Genomic DNA, 15,677 nt, shown 5'->3' on the forward strand with positions numbered 1-15,677 from the left:
GGACTTCAAGTTTGCTTATAATGACCGACAACTTCAATAAATAATGTGGCAGAAACACTTCACAGTGATGACAACTTCAGGGTGTTCCATTTTTATCGTAAAAACACAAACCCGTTCTTTCATTCTCCACGTCTGGGTAGATATGCTTTGCGCCAATATTTTCTCCGTGTGCCTAGGTTCACTCAATGCTAAAGGCACTTTCCAGTCCGGTAAGTCACTCGGTTCATCCTCCGGTTCGTGCATCTTGGCAAGCAGGCAACAGAATATCAACGCATCATGACGTTCAATGTCGACACATAAAAGTTTTCAACGTAAGTTCTGAACATGGTGAGCACACGGTGCAAAACAGCAGGCATGTTTTCATTATTTGCTGCTGTTGTCGTTGGATTTTGACCACGTGACAATGCATGTGCTGCCGCCCTGCTGCTGTCGGACTGTCGCTGAACGCGCTGAACAGACGAAGATCCACGCAATGATTCAACCTGCTCCTTTTGCATTTTCGAAAACTACAAAAGTCAAACATAAACCCCATTAAAATGTAATATTTGATTTGGCGTTTCTGTAACACAAATGTTGCGACCGTTGTATGCAGAGTGCATGGAGGAAGGAAAGAAGGAAACTCAGGAGCGGCCGTTTCGAGCAGATTTCCGTGAAACCCCTCTGGCGGTTGCTCCTGTCGAAACCGCCATTACTTCCTGTCCACCACGTGATCCTCTCTAAAGTTTCGGTTTCGCAACGCTTTGTTGCTCGCGCTCCGTTTCGTGCTTTTATGCTTTTCCAAAGTCATTTACTCTTAAAATGTGAACACCACTGAAAAAACAACATTGTGTTAACGTGTTCTTACCGCGGTTGCGGCTGTGGTTACGGCACGGCGGTTACGGTTACGGCGCGGTTACGGCACTGCCACGAGAATACGTTTCATTCGTAAGCACGTACTTGACCGGTTGTTTCGTACCCCTGTCTGTGAGAGAGTCATCTTGAATCGTTCCTTTGCAAGCTGCCGCCGTGCCTCAGCTGCAGATTCAATTGATTTGCTCCATCGTTGTACAAATTTGATTACTGGCATGCTTTACCCAGTGCCGCATTTAGGAAGGGGCAACCGGGGCGTGTGCCCCGGGGCCCCCACCGCTGCAGTATATCTATCTTTTTTTTTTTTTTAAGTGGTAGTTGTTCTAGAAATAGAGGTTCTGGCCAAAGTGACGCTTACAAGAGGCTCAAGATGTACAAGAGATTAAGGTACAAGATGCGCCTGCAGAGCAGATACGATGGGAGCATTATTCAATGGCTACCCTTTTTTCTTAAAAGCGCTGTAGCATACATTATATGAATTAGAGTTAAGAGAGTGTTTTATTTTAAAAGAGAATTTGTTTTTGTAGCTATCAATCTGTGTACACAAAACAATAAATTTACAGGTCTGGCATCGTGTTTTGCCACATGGAGCACAACTTGGGGGTTGATGTTGAATCTTTCACGATACTATAGTAGGTTACGCAAGTTCGTCTGTGGCTTGAAAGCGACCGTTGGTGCCTGCGGGAAAACTTCCTTCAATTTCCTGTCAGCGTGAAGGATATTTAAATGGCGGTTTAGGATTGTTTTACAGTTATTGAGAGATTTATGGAGCTGAGTGGTGAAAACTAAGTTTGGGCTTTCTATTCTAGTTTTACGTGCTAGTTCGACATCTCTTTCCTGGAAGTTTGATTTGTGGAGGGCATCACTATGACTAGAGGGAAAGGATAACCACGGTTTAGGAAGTCCTTAATCATGTCGCGTGCATGTTTAGAAAAGTCTTCCTGGTCTGAGCATATACGTTTTAAGCGCAAAAACTTTCCATAAGGTTACTTTTCTGTTTCTGGGGGTGGTAACTGTCAAAATGGAGATACTGGCGTCGATCCGTGGGTTTTTTAAAAAGCAAAAGTGACAAGTGAGCCCGATCTAAGAGAGACGGCTACGTCTAAGAAGTTAACAGATTGGTGTGAGAAGTGACATGACAATTTAATTGAATGATGCACCGAGTTAAAATGCTCAAAAATCGTTTTAGAGACGTTTCATCATCAGGCCAGATGATGAATATGTCGTCGATGTATCTATAGTATGCTAGGGGACTTATATCAAATGATTCTAGTGCTCTATGTTAAAATTGGGCCCATAAAAAGGTTAGCATAACTTGGGGAAACTCGCGAACCCATCGCTGCTCTGTGGATCTGTACATAATGGGTGTCCGAAAAGGTAAAGTTGTTGCATATTTCAGAATCAACTCTAAGAGAGGAGTTATAGCGGTGCTATGGAGAATATTGGGAGGATGTAAAGAAAGAAACGATTCAACACTTCTAAGTCCTTCATCATGAGGGATATTAGTGTACAGGGATACTACATCCATGGTCGCTAGAATGACATTACTAAGATTGAGCTGGAGATTGTTGAGTGAATCGATCTTGCCGAGAAAATCCTTTGAGTGAGTGAGTGAGTGATTGAGGTTTTTCTGGCGCATGAGGAAAATCTTTTGTGTCGTTAACATATGATGGCAGAAGAGGAAGGATGTGGTTGATGCACTTATCTAAAACTAAAGAAATGTTCTCTGTCGGGGTATTTACACCTGAAATGATAGGTCTGCCTGGATGATTTTCCTTATAGACTTTGATCAGACGGTAAAAATTGCCTGGCTTAACGTGCTTTGGCTTAATGAATTTAGATATATCAGAGGGTACCAGGTTTTTACGTGAGAGGGCGTCTATGGTTTCCCAGACAACACAGAGGCGTCCCGAGGACGTCTATATGACGTCCCGATCCGGATATTCGTATGTCATATGGACATCCGCGAATGTTCAAAAGACGGTCAGTTGGCAGTCCGCGGGACTGCATTTGCAACACCCTACGATGGTCGGCGGATGTCCCAAAATAGGACGGGAACGACTTTGCCCGAACGTTTGTGGGACATTTTTAAGTGTGCCCATCGGACCATACTGTAGCCCCCCCCCCCCCCCCGCTGGTGTGGTGTGTTACCTCCATTCTCAAAGTGACTGACATATGCCTAAATAGCTGGCACTGTTTATTCTCGTTTGACATCCCAGGCGAAAATCTGGAGTGGTCCAATAAACCACTTCAAAGTGGTTTATTGGACAGGACCCACTTTGGGTGTGGGACCACTTAGTGACTGGGACCAGTTGAAATTGCAACCAGCTTCACGATGGTCCCACTTCAAGGAGAACCAGTGAAATTGATCCAGTGGTCCCATCTGCTAAGTGGTCCGGGATCCGGCCACTTAGCGGGTGGGACCACTGAATGCATGATCGAAAATAATGCGTAGATATGCACATATTGCTCATATAAATACCGTTTATTTTGCTAAAAGCACACACTGAGCAGAAAGAAATAATCAGTACGTCTCTACATGTTCGTAGTACAAGTCTGATCACTCACTGTGTCTAGACAAAGCATACGCCTGACTGCGCGATCCACTCACAGACCACAGGGAGCTTTCGTTCGTTGGCCGCCACACATCTTGTATTTTCTTAGAGAAGATGACACATGACACTCTCCGTGTCTAGACTTGTTTAGCAGTGCCTTCCTAGTTGGTGTTTTCATCTTGTGTTAGCCCTCAAGTTTCGTAGCGATGTTGCAGGGCTAAGTGCTCCGTCTCAAGCCTTTTCTCCATGTTGTCGCATGTTCAGCATTTGCAGTAGCGGTTAGACCTTTTTCCTGGTGTTTTGTATGCTCTCTCGCATGTTTACCCAGGCAAAAATCTGGAGTGGGACCACTTCGAAGTGAATTATTGGACAGGAACCACTTGGAATGTAGAACCATTCACTGGCTCCCAGTAAACCACTAATATCCCTAGGATATCCGTACAAGGTCGTGAACGTCCTGAATGTCTGGACATCCATCGATATCTGTGGGATATCCCAGGACAACATTCGCGTTTCAGTTTTACTTAGTAAATAACTGATATCCCAGGGACGTCTGTAGGATATCGCACTTTGGATGTTTCAAAAGCCTGCATCCCCGAGCTGTTCATACACCCAGCAAACCATGAATATCCCACAGACCTCCCAAATTGGTCTCACACGTCACAGATGTCACGCGTATCCTCACAACGTCCGCTGTGTATCCACCATGAGACGTCACAAATATCCCCCAGTGAATATTCTGTGGATATACTACGAATATCACAGCAATGACATTTCTTTACCACACAAGGATTTATTGCGTCGATAACAGTCATTTCCAGCATTCTCAGACGTGGCAATTTCATTTTTTTGCATAAAAAGGTTATAAACTATCCTTAACTAAATCACTTCTCACTTCAGACATGTACAGCAGAACAAATAAAAAAGCTGTCACAGAATAAGCTGCTAGTCAACACCGACTGTTGGTGTAACGTGCACGTTGTCTAATGTTGACTAATGTTGAGCAATGTTGTATGTAGATAGATAGTGCTGAATCAACGCTATTTCAACTGTACCTGGTCAATGGTGGATTGTGAACATAAAGAACAACGTTGATTTTCCAAGAGCCACTCAACTAAAGATTTACGCAGCAAATATTTGCGTGGGTTCTACATTGTAACTTCAACATATTGTCAGCTTTTATCACGAACGGAAAAGTCGTTGCGTCTTTACTCAACATACTGCGCACCCAATTTGTTCATGTGCCGTTCGCATGTAGAGGAAGGCCTGTTTGATGTGGTACTTTCCTCATTCTCACTCACTCACTCTTTCCTCATAATAATAATAATAATGATTTTATACCCTCATATCCATACCTTTTCTAATCATATTTGTAACGATTCATCACGTATCGCACCATAGCCAATAAACAAAAGAGAGAGAGAGAGAGAAAAAAAAACATATTTTACCTTTTCCACGGGAATTATAATGATCGGTCACGTATGTTGAGGAATATAAGAAGAATGAAGTTCCCAACAAGCGCGAGCCGAAGCGTAACGACGTCTGCCTCATCGCCATCGACGTTCTCCAACCGCCGTTTCAATAGGGACCCGGCCCAAACAGGCGAGGCGCGTCGTCGTAGCGGTTCGGTAGGATATGACATGTTACACGAAAGGGTCTTTGGAACCTCAGCATCATGCGTATTTTGTACTGGAATCTCGGGAGCATCGAGGCAGTACCAAGGTATATCTAAACTTGTAGCGAAAACTAGCGAAAATACCAAATCAGACCCATCGGCAAGGCCACCAGCATGAGGCGCGAGCGATCCTGGGTGTTGACAGTAGAAGTACGGTTGTAAACAGAAAAACTTTACAACATGGGCCTGGCTTGTGTGTGTACTAATAGGTTATTCTTAATTTCAATGTAGAAAAAGCTTTCTGTTGCCCCGCTCGTGCATATATACGAGATCATCTACCACTCCAGTACATTTCCGTATCCTGCTCCTTTGCGCATGTGACACAGTTGGGGGGGTGTTTATCCGTGTGTCTCTGTATCCGTACCGTGTGTCCGTGCATTGTAATACGGAGTTCGTACACTCTTTGGGTTAAACAGGAAGCGACCTTCACATCTCCGTGCTGTAGACAAAGATTAACAGATGTGAACAGATATGAATGCAACAATGCATCTCCTGTTGCTGGGCCCGCGAAAAAAAGATTTCGTCCTGGGACGAGCGGCCATGATGGTGTGAGTGTTTAGCAGGAACCAACTGTGCACCAACGATGTTGTGTTTTGTTGCAATGGACCTATAACGGCCACTCATTGAATAAATGCAAACGTCTAATCACTAGATGTACGTATAGCTCCAGGTGAGAAATGGGCCTTATGTGAGCCTTTCTAATTTCTTTGTGGTCTCAAGACGCCTTTCTGTTTGGAGTTGTCAAAATCTGTGATAACTGTATGTATTTGGAATTGATATGATTCATTAAATATGATATGCTTTATTTTTCTGTGTTCTCGTCTGGTATTGTTGACTGGGCGCGGAAAAGGGAATACAAGGCAAGCGAAGTGGGCCAGTATAAACGTGCATGGCTAATTATGCACTACTTATTATTCATACTAGTGACGTCGTCTCTGACGTCATTTATTTACAATCGTAGTAGTCCGCGCAACGGATGGATGGCGCTGACCGTCTCTATCATGGCGTCATTCTGAAGACACAGGGGCCTATGGGAGTTGCGCTACCTGTTGAAATATACCTTGGCAGTACTGGCCAGTACGTCGAACAACTACGTTGTGCATAACAACGATTGCCGTGGTGTGCGAGAGCTAGCGTTCCTGTGTTCTCCGGCTTTGCAGTTAAGGTGAGTTCGTTCTTCTTTTCGCCTCACTTAAGATTTGTGCGTTGTTCTTTTTTCAACAATCACATGTGGTAGAGGTGTGGAGCAATGACAGCTTTGTATCTGAGTAAACAGCTGTAGTTTGCTTTACCTGCGGAGTCTGGTACGTATCACTGACGAACTCATGCGAACGGCGGAACTGTGTGAGATTGTGTGTGTACAGGTACAAAGTGCAAGTCCAATTCTTCACATCTCTTTGATTTAGGATTTGATTGGGGATGATGAAGGCAATTGTGAAGCAAATTCTATTAAAGGAGCATTAAAGTGGTATCTAACATGGCCCAAAACTGCTGTCATCTTGTAAAGCAGTATGTGAAAAGCATTCCCACAAAATATTTCTGTCCAAAGTTGTATCACCACGGTGCAATTAATTTGGAAAATCGCTGCCGCGGTGACAGGCCGGAGCGCTCCAACTGCAGACCACACCCACTCTAGTGTGACGTTCGTGGTAGAGAGCCTCTCATTCGTTCGTAGGAAAAACCGTCTGCTACGAACATTGCTAGCTGCTTCGTGTTGACTTCTATTATTTATATGATTTATATCACGTTTTCTTTAAAAGAAGAAGCATATACGCAGCCTGAGAAAATAAGACTACGATGACAAGAGTAATATATCCGTGGCTTCTGTGCAATCTCAGAATTCACAGCAGCAGAAAGCTATTGCGAAGCGGTATTGTGGCGCCACCTGTTAGCCACTGAACCAACTGCGCGGTGAAAACTGTCGGGCAGGCTGCACACTGTCGAGAAGCACGGGGTTTTTGCTGTACAAACGCAGTTAATTTCGGGCTGCACCACTCGTTCTTCCCGTGGTGCCTGCGGTCCCAAAAAATCGTGGTTGTGTCGTTGACGGCCTTCAAACCCTCCGTTTCGGACATCACGAAGCCGGAGAACGCATGGCGTCTCCCAAGCGGTAGCAGACGCTCCGGCCTGGGCAATGTTGCTCACCTCGATCATGTGATCCCAAGTCCAATGAGGAGCGTCCTCACCACTTGCGTCACATAGTGACGTGTGTGGTGGCGCTCATCACGTGCCTATCGTGAAGGCGAAGGAGGGTGTTTCGCGCGCGGGAGGTTCGGGGAGCTATTTCAGGCGTCCCAATTTAGCTACGGTTGCACTAATTGTGGGAAAACTGTTTTCGGCCGCCTAACATTCCATACTGACCAAAAACAGAAAAAAAGTTGTGGGCCTCTAGACTGCTCCTTTAAGTATGCGCAGCCTGCTAGTAGATAAGCTTGGCTCAGCTACAGTTGTCTTTCATATAAAGGATAGCAGTTGTGTTTTCACGTTTGACTGCACTGTTTTTCAAAGTTCCTTGTTTTTTGCATGACCTTTATCTTTCTTAAATGTCACATGGACGCGATGTGACTCTAGATTAATAAAACATGACTGTTTTACAGTACCCACACACAACCATGGATAGCCTCACACATGTGTAAAGTTACTGGTGTCTCTACAACACTGAAGAGCCAGGCATAAACCCGAACACGTCGCTTGGGTCTGCCAGTGATTAGGCTGCTTCCGCATGTAACCATCTATACTGCAAGAGAAACTGCGGTAAGTCACTGTCTTGCATTTGTTCCCATTTTTTGCAGAGTGTCTGTTCTTTACGCCTATTTATGGCAGTGTTTGAGCTGCTATCCCAATAGATGGAACTAACTATGTTATTGGTTATCTTTCAGGGACGACGGTTGCGAAGTGGCGTAGCAATCACGTGATTATTATTATTATGACCATTATTGTCTTATTATGCGTCTTATCCGTGTCACCCTATATTGTTAATAATTAGCCTATTTATGTTGTAATATCATATTTTGTACTATTAGAAAGAGCGTTTCTTACAGTGCATGTAACATCACTGTACTTGGTTTGTGCTCAATAAACAAGAGTTCGTTGATACGAGGTTCTCTGTTGCAGAGTAGTATTTTCCGTAGAATAAGTAAAAATTGCAAAAAAGCTACAAAATACAATAATAATAATACGTCCTGTATATGTCCTCTATAAGTCCAAATATCCCTGAGAGATTTTCCTGGAACCTTCCCTGGATCAGCAAATGTGGAAGAAATACGGGTCCTCTGTCTGTCCCAGAGACGTCAACGGGCTATTCAGCCTAGTCTCTGGGATATCCGAAAATCCGAAGTGGGATATCGTGTGGACGTTTCTGAGACATATATGGTTTACTGGGCAAGATCTAGTATACACCACATTTTGGGCACTGATTGAACAATTGAACACCAGTGGGATGTCGCCAGGACGTCGCCTGGAGATATACGGATAAATATGTGATGTTTGACATGTTATTTGGACAGCAACTTTTTCTTGCGCTGAGAGCAAGCAAAAACTTCTATGAATCTTAACTATATATGGGGGAACAAATAAAACCGTTACATATCTCTATCCTTCGCGTGCTGCTGGCCATGCAACGTATTTATCTGTGCGTGACACTAGCCGAGCAACAGAATTCGATCACTTTTACAACTCCACTCAGCAGTTCATCACATTATAGACAATAGCCTGAGCTAAAAACACAATACTAGATAGGAAGGAATGTCAGAAACGTTATTGGTTACACCTCTAATCTGCACATACACGAGTTAACTGCAAAGACGCACCCCTCTCACCGTTACAAATGTGTTAAGCCGCAATACTCTTATAATGAACGTGCCCCAACAATTGTATTTCAGTATATGCTCTAGCCATTTCGGCAACAGACGCTATTGTGAATGCTCTGGTCTCCCTCCGCGTACGCGGTGGGTTGGAAGGGGCCGCACAATGGGAGACTGCTCTTATTTTTAGGGTGAGAGCACCTTTAAACTCGTTTACGTTCATTAATTAACATATGTATATATTTTGTAAGTATGTAGGCTACTTTCCGTTAATAAAACCGTGGCGTCGTCACTTCTGATGCATCAAGTGAAATAAGTGCATATTATATTGAATTTTAACAGCCAGAACAACGGTTCATAAACGTCCCACATTTGTCCCAATATCCCGAGGAGACATCGCAGGGATATACCTGCGACGTCCAAACAGTGCCCATATCCTGGTCTCCTGTATGTCGCATGGATATCTATGGGATATTCAGGCTGCTCCCAGGGATACCCCATTGTCCAAAATGGGATATCCTACAGACATCGTCAGGACGTCTGTTGTTTGTTGGGCTGGGACCAGTTAAAAGTGGAACGAGTTTCATAGTGGTCCCACTTGAAGTGGAGCCGATGGAATGTATCCAGTGGTCCCGTCTGCTAAGTGGTCTCGGATCCGACCACTTTGCAGCTGGGACCACTGAATGCATGACCGAAAGTAATGCGTAGAAAAGCACACGCTGTTCAAGTAAATATTGTTTATTCTGCTATGAGCATACATTAAGTATAATGAAATAATCGATACATCTCTCACGCATTTACACGTAATCACTCCCTATCAAAAAATAATGCTGGTGGACCACCAGGAATTCTGATGGCCAATCACATTTTTTGGGGGCATCTGGTGGCCCACTAGTCATTCCCTGATTGCACCTGGTGGACCACCAGACACTCCCTGACTGTACCTGGTGGACCACCAGACCTGTTCTGGTGGCACGTGACTGGCCACCAGGTTGACTCTGACAGCACCTGGTGGAACACCAGACCTGTTCTTGTGGCCCCTGATTGGCCACCAGGTTGATTCTGACAGGTTGATTCCCTGGTTGGCCACCAGGACGGCTGGGGCAGCACCTGATGGACCACCACACTTTTTACAGAAGCAATCAGGTGAGCCACCAGCTGAGTACTTTTGATGTGAACCACACGACATTGATAGTAAATGATTGGACACCAGACTGCCCTGAAGCTGCAACTGGTTTTTGGTGTGGTAGAGCATCACGCTGTAGACTGAGGTGTCTTAGCTGCCCTTTCAAATCTGTGTTATAGTCATATGCACTCGTTCCATGGCGTTAGTTTTAAATTACTATTGTGTAAAATCCTGAGTGGCAATATGTGTCTGCCTACAGATGAAAATGTATATCAAGTCCAGCAAATGCGCATATATGCACATAAACGTCTGTGGATGTACATACTGCACATCGGGGCTGGTGGTACATTCAGCCAATCAGAGCTGGTGGGGCATTCAGCTAGTCAAGGCTGGTGGAATCAGGGCTGGCCAATCAGCCCATCAAGGTCCAAAAACACACCAGACATCAGCTCTGGTGGCCCACCAAAAACAGTTTTTCAATAGGGCTCACTGTCTAAACTATGCATATCCCTATGCGATGCACTCACGGCCCACAGGAAGCATGGTGTTTTGTTGACCGCCTCACACCTTGTATTTTCTCAGAGAAGATGACACCTCCGTCCATGTAGGTCGCGACATAGACCCTTTTCCTCTTCACCAAACGATCCTAGTCTTTATAGACTCTTCATAACCATGTTTCTGAGGTTCCTCTAGCTCCTGAAATAAAACGTATAATCAACAGCAATCGAAGCATCACGGTGAGCACTTATACCTGTTATATCAGAACAAGCATTATGTGAAGTCCTTTGGCGTTTCATCATCCGGTCCTTCTCCGGACGCTGTGTCGTCTTCTTTGCATCAAAACTTCTCTGAGATATCGACAATTTGTTTCACATGAATCATTGTCATCACATTGTCTTAGAAAATGCACTAAAAACACGTAAATACTGCACAGGGGATGCCCGATCTCTGCCACGGCAACCGAAGAGAAAAACCAACTTGCTACGACGCGTCCAAGTTCCAACTGACACTCTCCTCTCTCTGCTCTCTCTCGCCCTCCCGCTGCCCGCCTTTCGAATTTGAATTGAAAGCCTCCCAGCAAACCATACATATCCCGAAAACGTCTACAGGATATCATATTTCGGATGTTGGGATATCCCACGGACTTTGCCACAAAGCCCATTTACATCTCCGAGACGTTCTGTGGACTAGCACTTCTTTGTCATTTGTAGATACTGCGAATATCCCAGAAACGTCTTTTTAGGATATATGGACGTACGTGGGACATCATGCAAGCAGGTCCAAACATGCACTTGCTTTTAGTTGATACATATCTGACATGACAGCACCACTCTGATATGTACCCACACAACCAAGACACATTCTGAGGATGTCTATATGATGTCAACAACTGGACAATAAGATGTCCGTAAGATATCCCGGATTGTCCGGATGACATACTATTGGACATCATTCGTACTTCCATTGCAACAGCCGGGGTCTTGATTTGGGCAATCCTTGTGGCTTTCATTATGACATTTTCAGGATATTTTTCTAGGCATCTCAGGATGTTTTTCTGGACATTCCAGAACGTTAATGCAGTATGCCCCCCTGCCCCGTATGCTGTGTATAGATCTTATAATGCAAGCTGTTCCATCACACAAGCCTGTTCACTGTGACAAGACATTTTATTGAACATTCTGTACTCCCACTCAGAAAAACCCATCTGTATATCACCTGGCAATGAGCTAGCTAACAATGTGTATCAAGTTAACATCAGTTCTTGGAATGAGCAGTTGATCTAGGAACTGGTGTTTCATCTAAGTGGGTGAGTATCCTGAACAACGAAGGCGGTTAATTAAGTTACCAGTACCATAAAGGGCATATAGATGCGAGCTAGCCCAGGCACTTTGGTACACCTAAAATGTGAAAATTGCTCGCATCCTAACACGAAGATATCACAGGGTAGATCTGACATGTAGTATAAACAGTAACTGCCACCAAGGAATATTGGAGGCATAGTTTAAATAGGCAATTGTACTGAAACAGATTTGCCACACAAACTTCCGCTTGCCCTTTTGAACAACCCAGCTGAACTCTGCAGCAACGCAGTTCGTCAGAAGGTACTCGAGTATCTTTCGTGTAGATTGTTTACTTCATTACCGCCAAGCTGATCAAGCTCTTGAACCTGAAAGCAGGAAATGTTCCAAAAGCTCATCACACTTACAGAAAAAGATTACCACTGACTTAACACAACACATGATTGAGACTTTTCCTCTCTTATGCGGAAGACTCGTGGTGTCCCTGCGGTCTGATGATGTTTCCTGCATATACTGTACCAACATGAGTAGAGCCTGAAATGGTTTAACCTGCTAATTCCCCGAATTTACAACCCAAATTAGAGGTTGCCTGTTTAGGGTGAAATTAGTTTTTTTTACAAAGAAAATTGCCCTCACCGAAACTTACTAAAAAACAAACCGAGGAAAACAAACTGAAAAGATGCACACTAGCTTGTTTGGCAGCAAACGCAATTACTTCACTATTTCTATGAAACCTGCACAGTTTGTTGGAGTAGTAGAGTCAGATTTCTCCTGAACTTTAGCATAAAGGAAGATTTCTCCCCAGAATTCGCATAAATGTAGAGCATATGATTATTTCTCCGATTTTTCACCACGAATTTGGAAAAAAATATTTCCTGAAACCTTCAGGCTCCAGACATAAGCTCATGTAATTATATGACGCCTAGTTTGATATGTTTCTGCATGCGTAGTTAAATTGACTGATAGAAATAATTGACTAGTACCGCAATGCTTCTGTTCCAGGGATCACTAGAGCCGAACCGAAACCATGCGATGCAAATCAGTACTTTCAGTATAGGCATATCATGCATTATTGCATCTGATAAACATGGCAAGATCACGTTGGTAATACTAGAGATTTTAAGAGCTTCGAGTGGAGCACGAGTACACATCATGAATGCAGTTCAGATAACTATAGGTAAATCTCTGTGGCTATTCGTCCGGCGTCGGAAGAACGGCTCTTCGACTAATTCTTCCGGCGCTCCCGTGATTGGCTCCTCCGGTGCAGGTCACGTGACCTCTCCGCCGCCCGTATTCCGTTCCCGTCGTGTGTCCGCCGCTGGCCTAAGCACCTAAGCGTGTCTTTGCCGCGGTTTGCTGTTTTGCTCCCCGTAGATATACGTCGTGAGTCGACTATGACTGCAGTGACTGTGTCTGTCTACTTTTATCCTTGTGTCTATGGGTTAAATCCGGAGGTCGTACTCAAGCTTCAGCAACTGCCATATAATCGGCGTGTCGTTTCGTCGGAGAAAATGTGTACTTGCGCTACTGCGAGTCAACAGTAGTCCGAATGTTACTGCTACGTGCCGTTTTTGACTGCCTACTGAACATGTGTATTCTCGTTACCATAGTCTGTCACACACGAACGCGTCTCGGTATATGGAATTATTACGAGAATTGCTAGTTCACTTCCCTGGCGTGAAGGATTACAAGTGCATGGTACGTGAGACGTACCATTAGTTATGTTCAAGCCCCCCCCCCCCCAAGCACACACGTACTTCTTTTGACACACTTTTCACGCGCATTTATTGAGGGAGTAACTTTGTGTATTCGCCTGGTTTCCTATTTCGATGAACCGCAGGTAGCGCACATCCACTTCTTCCTCTTTGGTGCACTGTCCATCCCACAGCAACGGAAATGATGCCACTGTAGACAAAAGTCACAAATGATGCTGTCACATCCCTCTAGTGTAACTTTACAGGCTCCTCATGTCCAGATGTCAAGTTCTCTCTTTCTTTGACAAACTTCTTCAACAGCTTTCCACCCATCACAAGTGAAAAACTCTTTGATTAAAGGCAAATTGACCTGTTCGTCAAGGATGCCGTCGCTGATTAACTCAGGTCTCATTTCCACTTGATCCTCATCTGTAAAAGAAAAAAAGGAATAAGCAGATTGGTGTGTTGAGTAAAATTACTGCATGCAAGGGGATATTCGACAACATTACATCGCAAAATAACATTACGTGGTGCATACCCTCCCAAAGAAGTCCGGAAATACCGTGCTAATCCTTCCCCATAGAAAGCCTAGAGTCTGAGAACGGACGCGACAACACAGGATTCAGAAACTCATGCTACCCTGAAAGCCCACGGCAACTGGCTTGTCTAATTCTCCTAGCGACCACAATGTATCCCTTTTTTCGACACAGATTTTTTTTTCCATGGCTTTATGCGGCACTATATCCCTTAAAGGCACTGGACATTTCGCTGTCAGGATAATAGTGTGTAGTGTACATTACATAATTCATGGCTTCAAACAATTTTCAAACCTAGAAACACAGATTTCGGAAAGGTACCTGTCCCCTGCACCAGTGGCGGTCCCATAGGAAGATTGGTCTTCTCCCTAAAACCAGTTGTGACCAATTTTTCAGAACCTTTGTCCTCAAATTTTGAAATTCCTTCAACGCGGTCAAACGTGGCAGAACATTGCACATGACACTCTTTTAATCTTGTAAGAAAAACAAAAGCCATTTAACTAGCATCAGCTGGAACCGCAGAAAAGTGTGTTTGCGGCCATAATGAGTTGTACGTCACACACTCTACTGCATTGCATAACAGACTATCTGGACTGCCACTGGTTTCTACTGATTTTATGTTGGTGAGATTTTATCTTGCAAGTTTCCCGCGAAGAAGAGAAGCCCGCGCCGCTTGGTCAGGCGACTGCGTTGCAGGAACCAATCAAAGGATCGAACCATCGTACCACCGAACTAATCGAACCAATCGCCAGAGCGCTAGGGCTCTGGCGATTGGTTCCTGCAACGCAGGCGCCTGACCAAGCGGCGCGGGCTTCTCTTCTTCGCGGGAAACTTGCGCTTTCTCTTTCGGAAGTTTCTTGCGCCTCTGCGATGGACTCCAATGACGGGACGCAATTGCAGTGCGGCGATAAGTTCGGGGCTATAGACGACCTCGATCGTGCCGTTGAGAAATGGTCGAGCGCGCGAAACCAGAAATATTATCGCCGGGATTCGCGCACGATAGAAGCTGCGCGAAGAAAGACGAGCCGATACTTGAATCCTCGCATCAAGTTTTACGAGGTGACATACGCCTGCATCAAAGGTGGGAAGGACTTCAAGACAACATCGAGTGGAGCACGACAGTCACGGTAGCTTACACTCTCCTGTTTTAATATGTCAACGTGCATGGGCTCTGTGAGAAGGGCATACACAATTTGCTGTTTTTTCTTAGGACATACAAGGCTGGCTGCAAAGCAAAAATAGCCTGTCTGGCATCCGATGATGGCAACCATTTGGAGGTCAAAAGAATTGAAGATGAGCACAACCACGTCACCTCTGAGGTATGGTATCAATAGCATTTATCCCCCCCTTTTTTTTACAAATTTGGTTTAATCTAGGAAAGCTATCTTACTTTTTTACTCCCCTTACTATAGGAGCTGCACAGACACTTGCCACATGAACGCAGACTTCCAGAGTCTGTTCGGAGGGAAGTAAACGAAATGCTGGGCCTACAGGCGAATAAGAAGCTAATTAGAGAAACTGTTCAAGAAAGGACAGGGAAAATTGTCACCATGAAGGATATTGACAACATAAAGAGAGCGTTCGCTTCACCAGAACGGAACGACATAGAAAAGACGACACAGATGCTTCGCGTAAAATAT

The 15,677-nt window shown here is 44.5% G+C and overlaps 1 protein-coding gene and 1 long non-coding RNA gene across 2 annotated transcripts in view; one reads left to right on the forward strand and one right to left on the reverse strand.

Annotated features, from left to right (window-relative positions):
- The window catches only part of LOC135391643 (regulatory-associated protein of mTOR-like), a 68,854-nt gene extending 68,354 nt beyond the window's left edge, over positions 1-500 (reverse strand). The window contains exon 1 of the mRNA XM_064621969.1: positions 112-500. Coding sequence (XP_064478039.1) covers positions 112-243 — 132 coding nt within the window. The 5' untranslated portion in view covers positions 244-500. The remainder of the gene's footprint in view (positions 1-111) is intronic.
- Positions 501-6,163: 5,663 nt separating this feature from the next.
- LOC135393257 (uncharacterized) lies at positions 6,164-8,104 on the forward strand. The gene is made up of 3 exons (XR_010422557.1): positions 6,164-6,244; positions 7,677-7,833; positions 7,959-8,104. It is a non-coding gene; the product is annotated as an uncharacterized LOC135393257 (long non-coding RNA).
- Positions 8,105-15,677: the final 7,573 nt, after the last annotated feature.

This window comes from Ornithodoros turicata, chromosome 4, assembly GCF_037126465.1.
Source record: "Ornithodoros turicata isolate Travis chromosome 4, ASM3712646v1, whole genome shotgun sequence".
NCBI lineage: Eukaryota > Metazoa > Arthropoda > Arachnida > Ixodida > Argasidae > Ornithodoros > Ornithodoros turicata.